Source organism: Dicentrarchus labrax, unplaced genomic scaffold (assembly GCF_905237075.1).
Source record: "Dicentrarchus labrax unplaced genomic scaffold, dlabrax2021, whole genome shotgun sequence".
NCBI classification, from domain to species: domain Eukaryota; kingdom Metazoa; phylum Chordata; class Actinopteri; family Moronidae; genus Dicentrarchus; species Dicentrarchus labrax.
In genome coordinates this window covers 4,112,934-4,132,657 of record NW_026136717.1, presented here as the reverse complement: position 1 = coordinate 4,132,657, position 19,724 = coordinate 4,112,934, and the positions used below count along the sequence as shown (strand labels likewise).

General features: G+C 39.1%; 2 protein-coding genes across 6 annotated transcripts in view; one reads left to right on the top strand and one right to left on the bottom strand.

Moving 5' to 3' along the window:
• Window positions 1–6,958, bottom strand: part of LOC127349508 (equilibrative nucleoside transporter 2) — a 15,726-nt gene extending 8,768 nt beyond the window's left edge. Inside the window, exons 1-3 of one of the 3 annotated variants that reach the window (XM_051375317.1) lie at window positions 6,744–6,958; window positions 1,412–1,468; window positions 959–1,040 (exon numbers count right to left, since the gene is read on the bottom strand). In XM_051375317.1, the coding sequence (XP_051231277.1) occupies window positions 959–1,040; window positions 1,412–1,443 (114 nt within the window). In that variant the 5' untranslated portion in view covers window positions 1,444–1,468; window positions 6,744–6,958. Of the gene's footprint in view, window positions 1–958; window positions 1,041–1,411; window positions 1,469–1,568; window positions 1,945–6,743 lie in introns of those variants that run through there. The other 2 variants (XM_051375316.1, XM_051375318.1) reach the window with 2 other exon arrangements.
• The window catches only part of LOC127349519 (uncharacterized), a 20,093-nt gene extending 369 nt beyond the window's left edge, over window positions 1–19,724 (top strand). The window contains exons 1-5 of one of the 3 annotated variants that reach the window (XR_007880308.1): window positions 14,103–14,181; window positions 17,130–17,507; window positions 17,950–18,078; window positions 18,192–19,272; window positions 19,380–19,722. Coding sequence is in view for 2 of the 3 variants with exons in the window: in XM_051375331.1 (XP_051231291.1) it covers window positions 14,124–14,181; window positions 17,130–17,507; window positions 17,950–18,078; window positions 18,192–18,283 (657 nt within the window). In the remaining variant the exon portion in view is untranslated. Of the gene's footprint in view, window positions 1–14,102; window positions 14,182–17,129; window positions 17,508–17,949; window positions 18,079–18,191 lie in introns of those variants that run through there. The other 2 variants (XM_051375331.1, XM_051375332.1) reach the window with 2 other exon arrangements.

Below are 19,724 nucleotides of genomic sequence, written 5' to 3'. Positions count from 1 at the left end.
AAGTAGTTTTACTCTTCAGAATGCAGAGACGTACATACAAATCCAGAATACTTACTATACTATGATTTGTGTGAAATTAGAGACAAAAAAAACATGCGTCACAACTGTTTACCAGGTGAAACACGTGCCTGCCTGTGGTTCTCACGTCCTTGGATAAGAATGTTGTTGATATGAGAAACTCCCTACCTCTCTCTCACAGTAACACTGTCTTTGTTACAATAAAAACCGAAGTTCACTTTCCCAGGTTCTGCACAACAAAATGCCGTCAGCTCACACCATGGTCATGTATTGCTTTCTGATCATAACAGAATAAGGCTTTCTTTGGTTTAAATGCACACATCTAGGATCTAAAATAGATAATGTAAAAAACACAATTTCCTTCAACCCAGCATAGATCTGCTCTGTGCAGCTCGATATGAACCGTGTCCAGTGGAATCAAGCAGTCACAGCTCCATCCTCTATCAGTAAGCAGCTGAAAATAGCTCTGACTGAGAAGTGGCGATGCTTTCAGCAGGAATTTAAAGAGTTACACGTATGTGAAAAGAGAGGCTGTCACCCCCCAGCACATGGGTACATGTGTGGGATTACCCAAAGTCATATGACAGGCCGTGTGGATTTAAGGGTCCCCACAGGTCATGACATTTTAATACCCAGACCGCATAACACATCAACAAACCACTTGGTACAAAATACTACCTTGGCTAATCTAATCCATCATCTACATTGCGTACTATTATATTTTAAGATATTTTCTATGTTCTCTAAACAGCTTATTAACCATACAACAACTGAACCCACAATTTCACTTTAAAAGGGAAGGCTTTTATGCAGATCTGACATACATTACAATTACAAACTAGCATCCTATTAACTGGGTCAGTTGGTTTTTATGTAATAAAACATTTATAGGGCATAGATAATGTGTCGTTGAGGGATTAAGTAATTGCCATGTTTTTACCAATGAGGCAGTCATGAAGAAATTCCATGGTAGCAACGTTCCCAGGCCCAGAATGAAGAAACTGATCCCCACCAAGCAGCCCCTGTTGATGGGAAAGAAAGGCCATTAGTTGACAGTAGATAACAGGATGCTGCCTAACCACAACTGATGGAAGTTAAAGTTATAATCCTTAAGATTTTCACAAAATCAAACCCAGTTTTTCATACGATATACTGTCTGCACTTTTTCACCACTAGCCATTTAATACATTTACATTCTATAATTACCCCTCTGTACAGTAATTTCCATTATTAGTGGTGGAGTCCGCCATTCTCAACCTAGACAACTTTAACAGAATAGGGCAAAAGGAACTTGGAAATTCAATAGAAATGCAGTTTGAATTCATTTAGGAAAATAAAAACGTTTTAAAAGAGTGCGAGAGCAAAACAGAGTTTCCGTTTGATTTGAACTCACCGGTCCTGAGGAGTTTCTTTTAGTCCCTTCATCCTGATGTAGGAAGTTCTTTTGAAACTGTAAGGGCAACAGGAGAAAAGAAAGGTCAGCAACATCTCCAAAGATTACAGAGCAAGCAGTTTGATTTCTAGAAACTCCACTGCCAAGGTTTCAGTACTTAGAGATGCAGGAATGCATTTACATTCTAGCGAGGGGCCGCGAGAAGCTGGCAAGAGGCTGTCCAAAAGTGTGTCCAAGGAAATCCTTCAGCAGAGGTCTGATATGTGCCTGGGAATCTGATAATGAGCTCTTTAATCCTCGACTTTTGGTATGTTACACAAATCTTTTAGTGTGAGAATTAACAAAAATCTCTAACAACTTGAAATTCAATGTGAATAAGCCACTGGGGATAGCAGGAGTGCAGATCCAATCAAATGAGCAGACTGAGTGCAGTTTCAATGATTTCCCATTGAGGCTGTAGCACTGGAACGAGCACCCTGTGGCTAGAAACAGCTCTGTCCCTCTCTATCCTGGGAAGAAAACCAAACCCAAACACTCACCTACAGTACTGGAAACGTACTGAAACACTCACTGGCAAAGCTATTCCCACCTATTTACAGCATCGCCACAGGCAAGTATATAACTCCTCTGCTTGTTTTCACATGTTGGGAGGATCAGGCTACACACATAGAGCTACTATCACATTTTCCCCTACTTCGGGAGTGTGTACTAGCTTCTAAAATACAGCTCATCAACAAACCATACATAAATGCAGTTTAACATCGGAGAAAAACAACTGTGCGTGTTTTGCAACTGGTAAGAGGATGTGGCCTGACCAATCCTTTTTTTCCACCGACTCCTCAGTTTGTTTTGCGCAGCTTTTGGTCTCCACTTGCTCGTCAGCATTTGTTCACTTCCCCGATCGACACCTCCTCCTTCCCCCAAACAAAGGTGCAACACAAATCGCACAATTAATTCAGTTGAGTCAACATCTGTCACACGGGATGAATGTCCTTCATTTTCCATACAAGTTAAAATGTTTTCTCCAGGGTGAGATGGTTGGTTGCACAGCATCTCAGTGAGACCGCACATGGTTGTCACATTCTGCCGGCCAGTAAAAACAGCTTGCTCATTGTGGTCTAACTAGAAAGCATGTTTTAGGCAGCTGAGCAGAACTAATCACAGCTAGCTAGTAAATCATGGACAAAGGAAAAGTGATGTTGACATACTGGTCATAAAAACTGTGGTTGTGTTTCATTTCATCACCCATATTATGAAAGAGAATAAAAGGCAGGATGGAAAGGGATAAGACCGTTACAGTGCACGGCTACAATTCAATTAGAACTGACTGTCTGCTGCTTCAAAGCTCTCCTAATATAGCTTTGTTCCTCTGATTTAAATCAGAGGAAAACAGCATGAGGTAAACCAACAGAATTAATATCACACGGTCCTCTACAGTCTGTGATGTGGACTAAAACATTTAGCATTTATCCATGCACGACCAACCTCTAATAGAAACCAGTCAAACAACTGACAGGAGTCTGGTTTCAGTGTGTGTGCGTAACTAAAAACGTCCAAGGGGCGTTTAAGGTCAGGGCTCAAAAAACAGACAAAACACAGAAGCTCCTCTCACTGTGTGAACAGGAATGCCAGCTGGTATAATCTCACCAACAGCCTGATATAAACTACTTAACATGTTTAAGACCACAAATGTCAACAAACACCACATTTCTTCAAACTGCTTTTGTCGTAGTTCTTCAGATAAAGTCAACAATGATAAATCTTCAAGTATTATTATAAGCAGTGTACAGATCTTTTGTCAGTTCATTATTTTTATAGCCAAAAGACATAACATCACCCAATCATTAGGACCAGGTGATAAAAATGTCAAGTGTAAACTTGCAATATTTTGTTCTCTGCAAGACTGGGGACATATTACCAGCTTAAGTGTGTAATGGAAACAACTACACCTGAAGGAAACAAGAAGCCTAAAAGGCAAATTTCTTTTTTTTTCAGAATGTTACTAATATTAAAAGGGGAACGCCACCAATTTTACACATCAAAGTCTGTTTCCAGGTGTTGGGGAGTACTTCTGCATATTCTGAAAAAGTTGTATTAAGCCTTTCGTGGCTCCAGAGGAAGCTGCTCAACGTATGATAAACTGCCTCAAGTGATGTCATTTGAGTCAATGTCAGTTAGGGCTGAAGACTACTAAGTTTTGAAAAGGAAAAATCGAGAGGTAAGGAGTTAGAAAGAAGTGAGCTAACCAGACCACCGTAGCCTGCTACTAGCATAACACGCCAACTTGCATTGTGGGTACTGCAGGAGGCAGGTTTAGACAAGGAAGAAGAATGTGTGGAATAAAAAGGAAATACAATCACTGTGGCTCTGATGCCTTTGTCTGACAGTGTTACAGGAGTGCGAGGCTAAATTAGTGAAGCACCCTTAAAAAAATAAAAATAAATCTGAATTTAGGAATATGCAAATCAATATACTGTTGTCTGCTGCAAGCACACAGGGTGTCTCCTACTTCACTGACAGGTCCACTCTCAGTGTATGTGCACTGAGAATATTTGCAAACTGGACCACACCCAGCTCCCAAATCATGCTTGTGGATACAGGATGCAAACTTATATTAAACAGCCATGTAGTGTCAACCTCAGCGCACATCATCCTGCACGGAGCAGCTCAAACCTCTAAGTCGAGTAACAATAAGGAAAGCCCATTTTTGAGTGGAGGGGGACTTTAACATTCTAGTCCTTTTCTCCACCTTTTTTTATTTCCTAGGCCCCTCCAGCCCCGCTTTCTTTCAGCAAGAAAATTTACAGAGCAAACAGGATGAGTAGCCTCACTGTGAATGACACCTCCTACATCAGGGGTGTCAAACTGATCCGTGAAAGGGTTGGTGGGGCTGCAGGTTTTCATTCCAACCATGCAGCAGCACACCTGACTTGGTTCATTCAATCAACTGAACTGTCTTCACACAGTCAAAAAACTTGCAGCCACACCCACGCTTTAATCAAGGGTGGCTGTTTTTGTTCCAATCAAGCAAGAGGACACCTGAAATGACTGTGTGAAGACGGTTTATTCAATCAACTGAACTAAGTGAGGTGTGCTGCTGCATGGTTGGAATGAAAACCTGCAGCCACACCCTTTCACGGATCAGTTTGACACCCCTGTCCTACGTCATTTAACAGACATGCAAAACGTGATGAAAAATGTTCATGACCTGAATGAATACTGAGGTGGAATGCTACAAACACACTAGCTTTTGTAGGGGAGCCACTACACTTTTCAGATGTCTAACCTACTGATGAGAAGACTGGTTCTTTTAAGTAACCAGGTCTGGTTTGTTCAAGCCGCCACTAGCAAACACACTCATGAATGACTCTTTTGGGTCAGTAATTTCTAGAACCCACACCCACATTCCACAAGATCTCTTCGCTTATTAAGTATATTAAACAAACAACTCTGACGAGTGCCACAAACATACAAACATTGTGCTGTGTGTGTGTGTGTGTGTGTGTGTGTGTGTGTGTGTGTGTGTGTGTGTGTGTGTGTGTGTGTACATGTACTGTGCTACTGGGTCAGCTTGCTCAATGCCAGTGTGTCGCTGAGCAGCGGCTCTCACTCCTTCAGCTCAGGGCACTCTTAAAATCTGGATCTTGCACACAACTCTGCAGGAAGAAAGCAGGATTTTGGATCGACTTCTGCTTGGGAATCGATTTAACTCGTTCCTCTTTAAAGAGTAAAATCAAACATCACAACTCTATTCACTTCAAATTCAGCAGCTCTTGAGAGATGTTCATACACAAAAACTTTACTGTGTCATTCCTCAGTTAAAATGATGTTTTAAGGGCTTTTGTCTGCATATTTCAGGGGGTGTGAGAATACCACTCTGTGGCAGATACCAGTTGTTTAGCTTGAGGCTTCCTAAGAAAGCATTTAGGTGGGAGACGACAATGTGTGGAAGATAAACCGCTGCTCTCATCCCAGCAACACCAAAACACTACTTGAGCCTGTCTCTTTTTTCATTTAGGAAAAAGCCTCATTCATCTTCAGACAGCCAGCTACTGAAGTTCAATCTTGCTCAATCTACTCTAATTTATATTTTCCCAAAACACACTCACAGTAATCAAGTAACAGACATAATAAAATCAACTTACTTTTTTTTTTATTGGGGGGCAGAATTCAATCTATGTCTTTGCCAGGCATTTTCACTGATATATGAAACCATACCTCCCATGTGAAAGTGGAGGGGAACATCATGCAAACCGCACATAACAATTATACCTAGAACTACACACACCCTCAAATCTGATCACAACTTCCGGGCCAAGTGACTTCAAGCAAAAATAATCTTCAAGTAAAGTGGTTTAATCCCAGTGTCAGACATAAGGACAAACATTTTCAGGTTGGCGCGTTAAGAGTTGTGAAAGTTTAAAAGTTAGAAACAGCCATGGCTGAGGGAACGACAGGGTTAGCCTTTTCTGCTACCTGATGCTTCTGTTCTCAGTAATAACAGTTTCTCACATTACCTATGAGCCAGTATGAAATAAGTCAACCCTGGAGGCCTCTGTCTGAGTCACAGCAGATTATTGGTCCTTTCAGTAATCCAGACTGAGTCACATCGACCATGTGTTCTTCTGATGACAGGAACCAAGCAGCTACCAACACCAGGAAAAGGGACATACATTGTAGAATAGACATACAAGTCTTTACCAGATTATGATAAAGTAAATGGGCTCTGTATCAGTTCTCTGTTGAGTAGCTAGGTCCAGACAGGTGTACAGTAGTTGTGTTAAATAGAGCTGTGTCACTGTCACTCACTCAGTAGTACAGGGTACTGCTCTGTAACTGGGAACTTAATGAGCAGAAGCAATACAGAGTGACAGGTGTGGTTTAATATCATGGCTGAATATTAATGGCTAACTCATAGAAAAAGGGACTTTTAGTAAAATAGCATTAAGCCAAGGACACTATGTAGCATCCTGACATAATAATGCACCTGTTCTGTTCTGTTCTGTGAAGAAGCACCAAACGCACCGAAGATAAAGAAACAGTATTAAATTCAACTAGTATTAACATACGTATTGTGTTAGTACCAGCGACTGTATATCTACGTGTATACTCATCCACATGGAGTCTAACCTTACTACGTTACATACAGAGGATGAAACCAGAGCCACGTTCGCACTAGGTTTCGTTACCCAGTCGACAGTGAAGTAAACACCAGTTCTCTGAGAAGATAAATAAAACAACCTTTGAGTATGAAACACAGTGCTGCCTCTGTACAGAAACACAGCCATTTGTTAACACCACGTTAGTGCTAGCTAACGTGACAGAGACTCACCTTGGATAAACGCTTGTCTTCGTCACTGTGTTTTCATGATGTTCCCACCGTCAGTTCAAGCACTCCCGGCACACTAACGGTCCAAAAAGACTCAGAGGGAGGAAAATGAACAGCTGGGTACATGTATCTTTCGTCCATACACGTGGTGGATGTACGTGCAGTGCTACGGTAGTTTATAAAAACCAGCTCGGTGAAATGGGCAGTACGCAGCCGTGACCTCACTTCCGCAGAAGCGCCACCCAAAGACTCGCGGGTATTTGACAGGCGGTAAACTCTTTCCCCGTCCCCCATTTTCCCTTCGTCTAGAGTAGACAGTGTTTTTAGGGTCATTCTAACTTTTAGTGTTAAATTCCCGCTATTTGCGAGATGCCTGATGAAGAACCTTCATTATATGACAATAAATAGGCAGTGTTTCATCCATAAATAACTTCATGTGTCAAACACTATTTGTGAATGAAATGGTGTATCAGCAGGTGTAACCATGCTGATACAGAGCTTTTTCAAAGCAGCCATTTTGACATGAAATAGTAAGGTGAACACAGGTGAGAGGGTGAATGGAGGGTGATTGGGACAGTATAACAAATATGGGGTTTCATTTTCTCACCTGTTGAGTTAAAATAAAAACTTTTTGCCGAGCCCTTGCTGTGAAACCGCATAATCAAACTGATGAAATGATCAAACAGCAGTTGACCCTGAAAGCATCACGTGAGGAAAAGGACATAAGCTTTAGCCCTTCATAAGGTCATACAATTGTCATAGCCAATGTATGGCACAAACCTTTGATGGAAACAGAATGGTGTGCTATTGCAACAAAATCAATAAAAAATGTGTTAATATAATATTTATCATATCATATACTGTATTGTAATGAGACAGCCTGATTTTGGGTGATTGGGACGGTGCTGAAAGGGTTTGCTGATGTTGAAAATGAAAAAAGATATAGAAGCATTGTGTATTCTCCTTAGGCTCTAGGTTATTTGTTCCCCTCCTCTTCATGTGGGTCGACCCTTAATCAACCACAAAAAGGTTCTTGGAAAAGCTGGATTTTTCTAGGTGTTTTGGTGAACTGGACCAGCCAGAACCCCCCACCACCACCAAGTTTACCCTAATACACTAACCAAACCAAACAAAAGAAATGATCCATTCAGCCTTGACCTCTTAACTCATCCTAACTAATCCTGAGTAATCTACAGCAGCGTAATGGCACCTGTGAGACAGGAAGAGATGCAGGAAGACAGGAACAGTTGATGACCCCTCACCCCTCTGGTTGGTCTGTCTTTTTCCCTTTTGTTCTTCACAGGAGAGAGTGGCAGGGGTGTAGGCCATCAGATGGACCACACCTGGTTCATCGAGATTCCTCGGCTCTATAAGAGGTTGATCAGTTTGTTGTCTTTTCCTCCTCCCAGCCCGCAGGTCCTGGGTTTGTTACTGTCTTTGGTTTGATAAATGCATTACCTTTTCCACACACACACACACACACACACACACACACACACACACACACACACACACACACAGACATACACACACACTACACTACTGACAATACTGATGTACATATATATTTTATACTTTAAATTTATTTTGCTTTAAACACTGTAATTGTCTGTGTGGTCGCCCTTCTTTGTCATGAACTGTGAGCAGGTTCATGACACAAGCAATATTTTTTACTGTCATTAAATTTATTCAGTAAAATTTGGGCTAAAAATTTAAGGGAGGCAGTGGGAGGGAGGACAGGGCTTGTGATGTGTGATGGTGTGATGTGTGGATGGATTTTTAAACCTGAAGTCAGTAATACATTTGAACATAAATGAACATAGAGTCTTATTTCATAATGATAAACCGGAAAAACAGCATGTGAAATTATATCAAAGTATGAATTAAATTGTGTGATATATATACTTACACTAGTATAGTAGTTTAAACATAGGGTCACACTTCCTTGGAATATGATATTCTGATGATATAACCTTCTTTCATCTTCAAATGACTAGTTCCCATCTTCAGTAATACAGAAATGTATCATGTATTGGGCTAATGTTTTTAATTTATGGCAAGAAAGGTTCCACAAAGCTGAAATTCAAAAAGTTATTGACTATAATTTTGAAAATGTCACATTTGTTTTTAACTTCTTCCTAGAAGTAGCAGTACAACAAGTTACTTCTCGGAATTAAGTGTGTCACAGTTGTCTATATCTGGTGCATGTCCTCTTACTGGTTTACCACACCCTCTACCGAAGGTTTACTACCCCTACAGTATTTCATATTTTCTTCATGTTTTATATATTTTCTAAATATTTTCACATTCATTTACCTTGCGAGGCAGCTGGACTCATGAGATCACAAAATCAAACCATAGTATAGTAATCTTAGTAGTACATTAACACAATAATAATGAAAGACAGTATAGAGAGTTGCAAGAGCTCACACATTATTTCCTGTGTTAATCTGACAGCAGATGTTGCCATGAGACATCTAAAAAAAACAAAAGGGAGAATGTTGTTGCTACTGAATTACTGGTCTTTTGTGCTCTCTGCTGGTACAATGTGGGAAATGAACCTTCAGTGTCCTGCAGTGCAAATCGTATGTAAATGGTGTAAATAGATGTATATTGGAGCCTTATTTATGGGGGTGATTAACCCAGTGGCATTACATGACATGATGTGTTATTGTCAGCCATGTTCTAGTTAGAGGCTTAAGAACATGTGATTGAGATGACCCAATTGAATGAGTTATAAAAGTAATATTAAATGCTCTGGTGCAGACAAAGTTATGTATTTTCTCTAAGGCTGTTTGAAAACCGACAGCCAGTTTCTCATACATGGTGAAATAAAAAAAATTAAAAAACTAGCTACCTACTGCAGCTTTAAGTTTATGGAACTCTATCATTAATTAATGTTATTAGTAACACTGTGCTTTCGGTGCTATGATATGTCAAAATCTCTGCATCATTAAGGTCTATAGCATGCACACTGAATACACATACCCTAATGGTTTGTTTATTCAGTATGTAAAGATAATAATGTGGCAGCATTAGCGTCATTAGCCAGCTGGTTGGTTTGACACTGTAACGCTGTGTTAAGCCTGACATTTTGAGGGTGGTGGTAGTCTTAAATTGGTCTGGCCCATACACTTGGTTCAAATGCAGCAATGAATTATGGTCCAGAGGTGGTCCAGATCTGGTGGCCCTATTCTGTTCTTGTTTTTGGCAGTTGTTTGTAAGTCTTCAGGCCTGTTGTTTATTGGCTTAAATTCTGCATTTAACTATTTGTCTTGGGTGAGATATGGCTATATCAGGGCCATACGTGGGGCAGTAATTTATTGCCATATTTGGGCCGAATGTAAGCGGGTAGTGTGGGCTGTCAATGACAGGAGACCATATACAAAATGTATCTTCGCAGCTAATGCTAAGCTAACTAGTAAAGTAAGGTATAATGGCATGACTGTGATTATGAGCTGTTATATCTGCTGTGATTGTGACAGGTGTGACCCTGGTATGGTTAGCAAGGGTCATGGTTGTGGCTGTTTTGATTTCCAAGGTTGTGACACATACATTGTCGGTGGATGTAAAACCAACATTCAGGGTGGTGCAGGTGCAGTAAACTGAAATGGTTCAGTTTGTCAAGCTTGTGGTGAGGCTATTTCCTGAGCTCCCATGGTAACACTTACTTTATGATCTGCTTTGCATTACAGCGCTTTCTTTGCCGAAGGTGTGGCCTCAGGTGCAGTAAAGAGTAATTGAGGCCAATTACAGCCTAATCATAGCCACAATCACAGCTATAGCTAGTGCTCAAATCACAGCCATAGCAAAGGGCATGCCAACCCACGCTCAAGTGGCAAGTGGTTATGGGTGCTGTCGGAGCTTGGCCTTCCTCGAAAAACTCAGCTCTGAATCAACTTTAAGCTTGAAGATGAAGACCTTTGTGAAGAGAATCCTTACTCTGACTTCTCACTTGCTAAAAATATTTCTGTTATGCTTTTTACTTTTAAAAATGTAACCTAGAAAATGACAGTCCAAATGAGGGCATGCCAAATTATTCAAAATAAGAATGGTCTTTTTTTTATTCAAATGAGCATAATGCTTCAACATCCAATCGTATGTGTATTCTGTGGAACATTTTTTCCCACCACAGAGATTATATGTAAAAGACAACTTAAGACAACTGACTTTGAAATAGCACAGAGGAAAGTAGTAGGAGGAAGGGTGTTAACATTCCCCTGCCACTGACTCACTCAAACCAACTAACTATGATCATTTCCAATGCTTCAGTCTCTACCCTAATCAACTTTTCCTGTGGTGAATATGTGAAAAGGTCAAATCAACTGATATTTAACATTGTCCCATAATCTACTTGGAGATGGATTTATGTAGTACTCTCACATAAGCACACATTCTGTTTGGACTGGTATATATAATACGATGACAGCACAGAGGAAGCCTTTGAATAACAGCAATGTGTCATACATTGGTACACTTAGAGAGATGTAAATATGTCAACTTGGCTCCATAGACATGAATGCATTATGTAACTCATACACTCAAGTATATATGTACATAGTGAGCTTAAGTACACTTCATTAGGGTGCAGCATTTTGAAATATGAATGGAACTTGTACTGTATGCTGGTTAGAATTACAATGGGAGTGAATGGGCTGCCATACATTTTAATGTATTATGTATAACTAATGAAGTTATATGCAGTGGAGCTCTAAATAGAATGGAATCAATGGGATTGCTGTTAAAATAACATATATTCAAAAAAGAACAGGTAAAAAAAAAAAGTTTTGCCTGTAAAAGTCACTTTTTGTTTCATTTGTGAAAACACCTGTCAGCCACCAGTTTTTCACCCGTTTTCAGAGAAGATAAAAAAGATTTAAGGAACTTTAGAGATTATCCTGGGCAAAACCTTATTATTCACTGTGTATGGGATGTAGTGGCATCTAGTGGTGAGATTGCAGATTGCAACCAACAGCAGATAAAAACAGCTCATTCTAAGGTAACAAAAACACAACAATCCATCCACTAATGAAAACATACCAATGAATATTATATTCCATTTCTGCTAATAGATCCTCCTAAATACTACACACTGAATGTTTAAGTCATAAACAAAAAAAATTTCTCACTTGTTCTCAGGGCTTCCATAAAACTACAGATATTACTACAGAAAGAAGTTAACACTTCCAACTGCAATGTTGGAATAATAAGTAAAGAAATCTTTTCTGGAGCACAGCAGTCACACTATAGAGACAGTCCTAGCTGATCTGATGCTGACTGGAGTCAGTATAACAAAAGCTCCATCAGTTTTTAACTCTGACTCCAGAACGGCTGAAAGAACGAGAGTACAGTGAATCAACCAGGGAGAACAGAATCAATACGTTAGTCTGTGAACTAGCAGCAGTATTAGTGTGTTTGTTCCTCTATTTAGACACTGCATGTCACAAACAAGAACATCTCAGGCTTGCAAAATGGTGGTTTGTGGTTGAAGGTCTTCCTGTTTTCTCAATCATCATACTGACAGTCCAAAGCACACGGCCACTTCCGTTCAGTAGACCCTATAGGAAATGCTACACAAAGCAGGCTGAGTGTACCTTGCACACAGCAGTCAATAAAAAATACCAACTGGACAAACCAGTTCCATTTCTTTCTGTCACCATTGCATGATTTTCTTGTCCAGAGATTGTCTGGTTCAATTCCTCTGTGACAGTGCAACACTTTATTTTTATGTGTCTATTTATATTTTAGGATTCACTGGTATTTAGACACGTTTTGAATATAAAAATAACAATGAGTGTACAGAGATGAACTATTTGATACTATGTTTTACACCTGTCAACCCTAGGACACTAGCTATGGAATCTATTTATTCCATTATACTGTACTTTATCTTACAAAATCTGTATAGAACAATATTTCACATTGTGCGATTACATGCTAAAATACTGCAATTTTAATAAAGTTAGAATGTTATTTAAAATAAACTCTGTTTTAATTACCTCTCTACATGGTCATTTTTATTGTTAGTGGTGGAGTCAGCCATTCCCACGCTGGATTCAAATTGCCGTTAAATCATTAAACCCAACTTGGGGATGCCGATACAACCTGTAAATACAATATTTACAAATAATAATAATTGTTACATTCATTTCTTTGTTTATTTAGCAGGTATATTGTACAATACATGTATTATCCCTAGATATAGCTTTAATCCCAGGGCAGCGGTCCTAGTGCAGACTAGTGTGGGTGTGCAGTGCCTTTACCACAGAAGTGGTAATTATAGCAGATTAACTGTATTGTTTTAGTCTTTTTGTTGACCGAACTATATTGGGTAGGCCTATATGGTATTAATTTTAATTCAATTTTATTTGTATAGTGCTTATTCATAACAAAAGTTATTTCAGGACACTTTTCAAATAGAGTAGGTCTAGACCAAACTCCTTATAACATTATTGTCAGAGACCCAAAAGAAAAACTTCCTTTTAAGAGGCAGTAACCTCGTACAGACCCGGGCTGGATGGTTGTCTGCCTCGACCAGTTGGGCTTAGAGAAAGAGAGAGAGAGAGAGAGAGAGAGAGAGAGAGGGAGAAAGAGAGAGGGAGAGAGAGAGAGAGAGAGAGAGAGAGAGGGAGAGAGAGAGACAACTATACTAATAGAAATTACATATTGTATTAATATACAATATCTTTGGAAGCTTAACTAAAATTCTTGCTGGTAATTGCTGGTATGATCCACGCATGGGTTTGTTTTTTATGATAATAGAGTGAAAACAGTTAATAGATATTAAGGTGGTTAGTTTTTGAAATGAGGGCTGAATTTAGAGTCACAACTGATGCTAAATGTATGACCTAAATGCCAAGTACAAGACAGAAAACAATTATTTTACTGTTGATGTAACTGCTATTAACAGTCTGCCTTTTTATATTTACTTTTTCAATAGAAAGACTGATTTCTGCATTACATTACATTATTTGGCTTCTGTCGATTCTCCTTTTCACCTAACCTGCGTGGGAAATAATGATACCTTTATTTTTTGACAGATTTCAGGGCAGCATTACAAATAAAAGGAAATGATGTTAGCCATTGCAGCTCAGATGAGGAGAAAATATGTCTTCACAGAGAGGGCAGGACACAGCTAAATTGTGTCTATTTATCAGATTGAAGTTCTATCTGATGAATAAAACCTATAACTGCCCTCCACCCATAGGGAGAGGAAGGAACAGAGATTGTGGTTTTATACATTCCTCTTCAAAACTCTTTGAATCAGAGAGTTCAAAATGTGGATGATGTCAGGTATGTGCTGTTTTACGTATGAGTTAGATGTGAGGGACTTAGCTCTGAAGAAACGAGTATCAGTAAGCAGTGGTGAATTGGTGTGAGAGGATGAAGCTTCTACTGAGCAGTCTGCTACTCGCCTCTCTCTGTGCCCACTTATCTTGGAGTAAGTGAAAATACACTTATTCTCTTTAAAAGATCCAGTCAGTGTTTTATTACAGTACTGTATACATACTTTAATTAAGAGCGAATCATTAAATCTTTTTCAAGTTGATGGTTTTGGGAATCAAAAAATGATGATCAAGTCACTGTATTAATAGATTAAGTCAAGGATGTTCAAAATCAAATTATTGGGTATAATGGACTGTAAGCTTTCTTAGAAACCTCATTTAGCTTATACGAATACAGAAGTGTCCAACAGTTCTGCGATTTGAACAAAGCAAAGTATTTTGACCATACGGAAGTCAGTGCGGAGGTGTGTATTGCAGCAACACAAATACAATATAATAATTTTTAATGTAACTCTACAGACAAGAATTAAAGTGAACATACCAATAGACAGATTAATGCCTGAAAATGTGCATAGATTTTGTGTTAAGATAATGATTACAGAAGGTATATATTTCCACATGTGGGGTCAAACTGCGGAAATCCCCAAGGAATTATTTAAAATATTGTTTGGGTGTGATTTCATTTAAGGAAATGTACAGAGGTCAAACAATTGGAGGATATGAATTTAAGTAATATTCATGTTTGTTGTAAGTGACTGCATACGTGTGTTTTTGTGTCTTGGTAAGAGTAATGGCAGTATCTATGTCTATATCAGTTTTTTTAATGTGTGGGAGGGGAACAGCTAATATTTCTAAGAGATAAGATAAAATGTATTACATTGTTACAGATTGCTTATATTTAGTGCGAAAATGTGTATTTTAAGTGAAGAAAATTAGTTTTAAACTGTTTATTAATAAAATAATAATAAATAACTAATGACATTTGTCATGTTGTAATATGAAAAGGAATAGAATGGTATAGACCTACAGAGAATTATGCCCCAAGTCTGCTGTACTACGGGGCTTTTTAGCCTCTTTTAGCTTCTTTTTTAATCATTTACCACATGGTGTAGTGTTTCCATTAGCAGGCAACAGTTTTCAACATAAAAGCTCTGATGGTCCCAGGGTACCAGGGGCAGACACAGAGGGGTGCTGCCACAACTGAACAATGCCTGGTCATCCCAGTTTGACAAATTTAACCCATTTATATAAGTAAATAAGTAAAATGAAAGAATGAATGAAATGAAAATGAATTTAATGATCTGTTATCAAGTTTTAGACTCAGTGATAGGCTTCAGTTCAATAATCCGTATTGATTTCTAATACCACCTTTAAATATTTCTATTCAATGCCTCACTAATGCCAAAATAATGTTTTTGAGTTCAAATATCTTAATTTGCTTTTCAAAGCAAATACTGATATATGGTATGCACACAGCAGCAACAGCAGCATCACGTTCAATCAAGTTACAGCAACAACATTGTATATTTTGTTATAGCTCTACGGCAACACTGAGGAGACAAACCCAAAAGAATGGCCTGATGCCAAAAATCTCTCTGTATAATGTTCTCTCTCTCCCTCTCTCTCTCTCTCTCTCTCTCTCTCTCTCTCTCTCTCTCTCTCTCTCTCTCTCTCTCTCTCCTCTGTACACATCAGCACATGCCAATTGAGTTTTTTTTTAGAGCTTGGGCATATCTTATTTAAAAAGCAGCTCACATCGACGGCCTTTCTGTGACGCAAACAGGTTAATCACCATGTCATTAAGGTCTGGTGGTTTTTGTCCCGCTCAATATACAGCATAGCCAGTACGTTTAGCCTGTCCTGTCCCATTGTACTACGAAGAAAGGATCCTCTTCAGTGTACTGAAACACCTATTTGTGATGGTTATTTGCATTACTTTCAGTGTTTGAGAAAAAGTGCTCTGAAGATTGTTTTCAGTCAGCATCATCAACAGTGACATTGCGGACATTAGGCCCACAAACTCCACACTGCTGTACATCACCATCAGCTCACCTCTCAGTTTCTCCCTGCAGATCATTGGGAAATGTGGCTACTGCGCTGTGATTGGTTGAAGGTCACTGGCCTTTGGGCTGAATGAATTTAATTTAAAATAAACCCTTCTGGGGCCAAACATGATGAAAATAATTTATTGTTATCCTAGTTTGATTATTGATTGATTATTGACTTTATCTTGAAACCTAAAATAAAGGGGGAGTTCTTAAGTAAACATCCTCTCATATTTGGGGTCTGTGGTCTAATGTGGTTCTGTTGTGTAAGACATGAAGAAGTTTGGGAACCCCTGTATTATGTTATATTGTTAGCCATGTTACACTCATGTGTACTATTCAAATGTTTTCAGAAGCAAATACACAGAGTGCATGCTAACATTACTAGAATGTTTCAGGATTAGACAGTTTCAGTGGTTTGAATCGACCTTTTACAGTAATAAATATGTTTGTCCACTGTAGCTTTCAGAGTACTGTACCTGAAACAGATGAGAATTAACATTTTATTTGGTTGTTGACAACTTTACTTCAAAATCTATTTAAATCACAGAAGGTTTTTAAATAGTTGGTTTACCTTAAGGCATAGGATAATCTTCTAAACATTTAAACCTTCAGTTTATCACAAAACATTCACATCCAGATTTGAAGATATGTGGTTTTCGCTGGACAGGAAGGGTATGGAAAATCTGAAAATAGCACAAAAATGTAGTTGAGAAGTAATAAGCCGTATGAAATGGAAAGACTCAAGTAAAGTACAAATACTTTCAAATTAGTTCTTAAGTGCTCTACTTGAGTAAGTGTACTTAGTTACATTCTACCACTGGTTACAAAGGCTAAACTAAACACCAACCCAGCCCAAATAGCAGTAGCCCTCCAGGAGGGAGAGACAGCCATCTTGGGAGGAAACAGGCTTATAGCCTACTAAACAGGCGAAGCCGAGCAATCAGGAAGGACCTGAGAGAGGGAAGCAGAGACAGGCCAAAACATCACATACTGTCCTATCACACTGGGATGAACCACCATTAAATGTCTCTGTCTCTGTCTCTGTCTCTTCACAGGTGTTTCATCAGGCACACTTGTTGTGACCCAGACTCCTGCTGTCTCTGCAATGGAGGGAGAGACAGTAAACGTCAGCTGCTGCTGGACCTGGACAGGGAAGCCTGAAAGAATGACAGTTGACTGGCTGAAAAATCAAACAAGTGTAAAAATAGATATTTTCAGCTTGACAAATCACTCCCAAGGATCTCTGCGAATGGACACATCTGACTGCTTAAACTTGACCTTTATGAAGATCTCAAGAGAAGATTCAGGGAGATACACCTGCAAAGCGTCTGTGGAGATTCCATTATTAGTTGAGTTTGAAGGAAATGGTACTGTCATCACAGTTACGGCCAGAGAGAACACAAAGGACCACACAAATCCCCCCACAGCTGACAGTAGGTGACAAAACAGCAGTGACCTCACATAGGCACTGGTCCAGTTTGACAGGGCTGATAATAATGTTTATTAAGAATGATTTAAAGTTAGAAAAATATAGGTTTTATATAAACTTGCTAGCCCTGTTTCTTTAAAGCATTTCTGTGCAGCAATGTGTATGTCCACACTAAGCCAGGTACATTTGTAAACGCTTTACAAAGACCGTGAGCACCAACTGGGATTGTTGGAACATTGATATCTAGTTGATATTTGATCTGAACAACCACTTTTCTACCTTTTTTAATGATAGAATGCAGTTACATCTATTTTTTTTGTCACAATACAAAAATAGCTTTATTATTAATTTCAATATATTAATTCAGTTATAGCAAATATTGTGAAGGTATTTCTCTGAAGTTCCCTTTAGTAATCTAAGCAGTTTCCTCTGTTGGTGAATTTCAGATTCTGATTCAAATACTAATTTGGAGGACATCTTAATTCATGCTCTGAGGTGCCTGCCCATCCTGGCCCTTGTCACAAGCTTCATCTGCCTCAAAAAGTTACGGACCAGAGCTCAGCAGCACACCCCAGGTACAATAGAACTTTCACGTAACTCCACTGTGAAGATATGGTGTCTATCACCAATTAGCAGCATATATATTCCAGTACATTATGACTAATCCATCAGTGCATTCATGTTTCAGCTGCTCTGGGAAATAAACCCCCTTCAGCACAAAGAACAGAAGAAGACCAAGAGGAAGAGGACAGAGACGAGAGAGAAATAGTAGAAGTGTAAAAATAAGAAACCATGGAATGTTTGATGATTACTTTGTCTTAATTAGGATACATTTACACAAACCTGCTGTCTATTATCAACACCCTCATCACCGTCTGACTGGTCTGACTGGTCTGACTGTAACTCTTTGCTTTCTGACATCAGCGACGTCTCTCCTGTTCAAAGCTCATGCAAAATGTGAGGCATCTGAAGGGAACGAACAGAACTTGTGGTTTGGCACACCTCTGCAAAAACTTCCGTGACACATGAAAATAAAGATGGTGCCTCCTATGTATCCTGCTGTGTTGTGTGTGGTGGGTGTAGTATGTGTGAGGCACTTGGCTGTAAAGAGATGAGTGTTAGTAGTCAGTGGTCAAAGGAAATTATACAGTTGACAATACAGCTGGTGATATTAGTGATAACATATCCTACATGATAAAGTGTTGCACTGACCAACATACCAAAATCAACATGTATCACCTTGTATGAGTGGCATGTTGCCAACATTGAATAACTCTGCACTGTGAGTTGGTTTCGCTTTTATTTGGACGTTTGAGCCAAGTAGTCAACTGCCTGTTTCCTTATATTAAACTGGTGTGCTTAAATGCATGCCATTAAAGCTGCAGTAGGTAACCTTTATAAATATAACTTTTAACTATTTACTATCAGAGGAACCAGATTTTTTATTTGCCTCATGTACTACTATCAGGACATTGTGAAAGTTGCAGAAAATATCGCTTTTTTTTTATAATAAAGGTTTCCTACTGCAGCTTTAAAATCCATTTTGTTTACAATGCAACAATTATCTTCATCCTACTGTACAAAATAAATGAGCAAGGGTGGACTTTGTACTCTAATCTTTGCTATTTTGAAATATCTGGTCGGACCAGTCTAATATGGGTTTGCTATGAAGACTTTACTGGCAGTTGAGGCATTCTTGTAAACAACCTGATGAGGCTGATGATGATCTGATGACAATGTGCAACTTTTTCTGCTAAATCCACTGTTACGTCAGTATTAAAAAAACTGCAAAGTATATTTTCTCTAAAAGAAGAACAAACAACGCCACTTTAGGCTTTTGTTGAAAACAAAAACGTGTTCTCTTTATTTGTAACAGGGTTTGGACATTTACCAACTACACTACATCACACGTTTCATTGCTCCGATTGGCTGTAGACAGTGTGGCTGACAGTAGAGCGAAGGAGAGCTGGTCACCGACAGGCAGACCGGAATTCTGAGACACAAACACACCCACAAACATCCACAAAGACAGAGACCGGGGAGCGCTGGAAACACAGGGAAAGGGAAAGTGCAGGGGTGCAGCCATGGCCATAACATACAGTACATAGGGTAAGAACAGGAAGTTAAAGTAAAATGTACTGAAGTACAGTATTTGAGTAAAAGTTACTTCCAAAACTGCACCTACTGTAAATAACTATAGCCTACAGGTTTTTATCGGTTT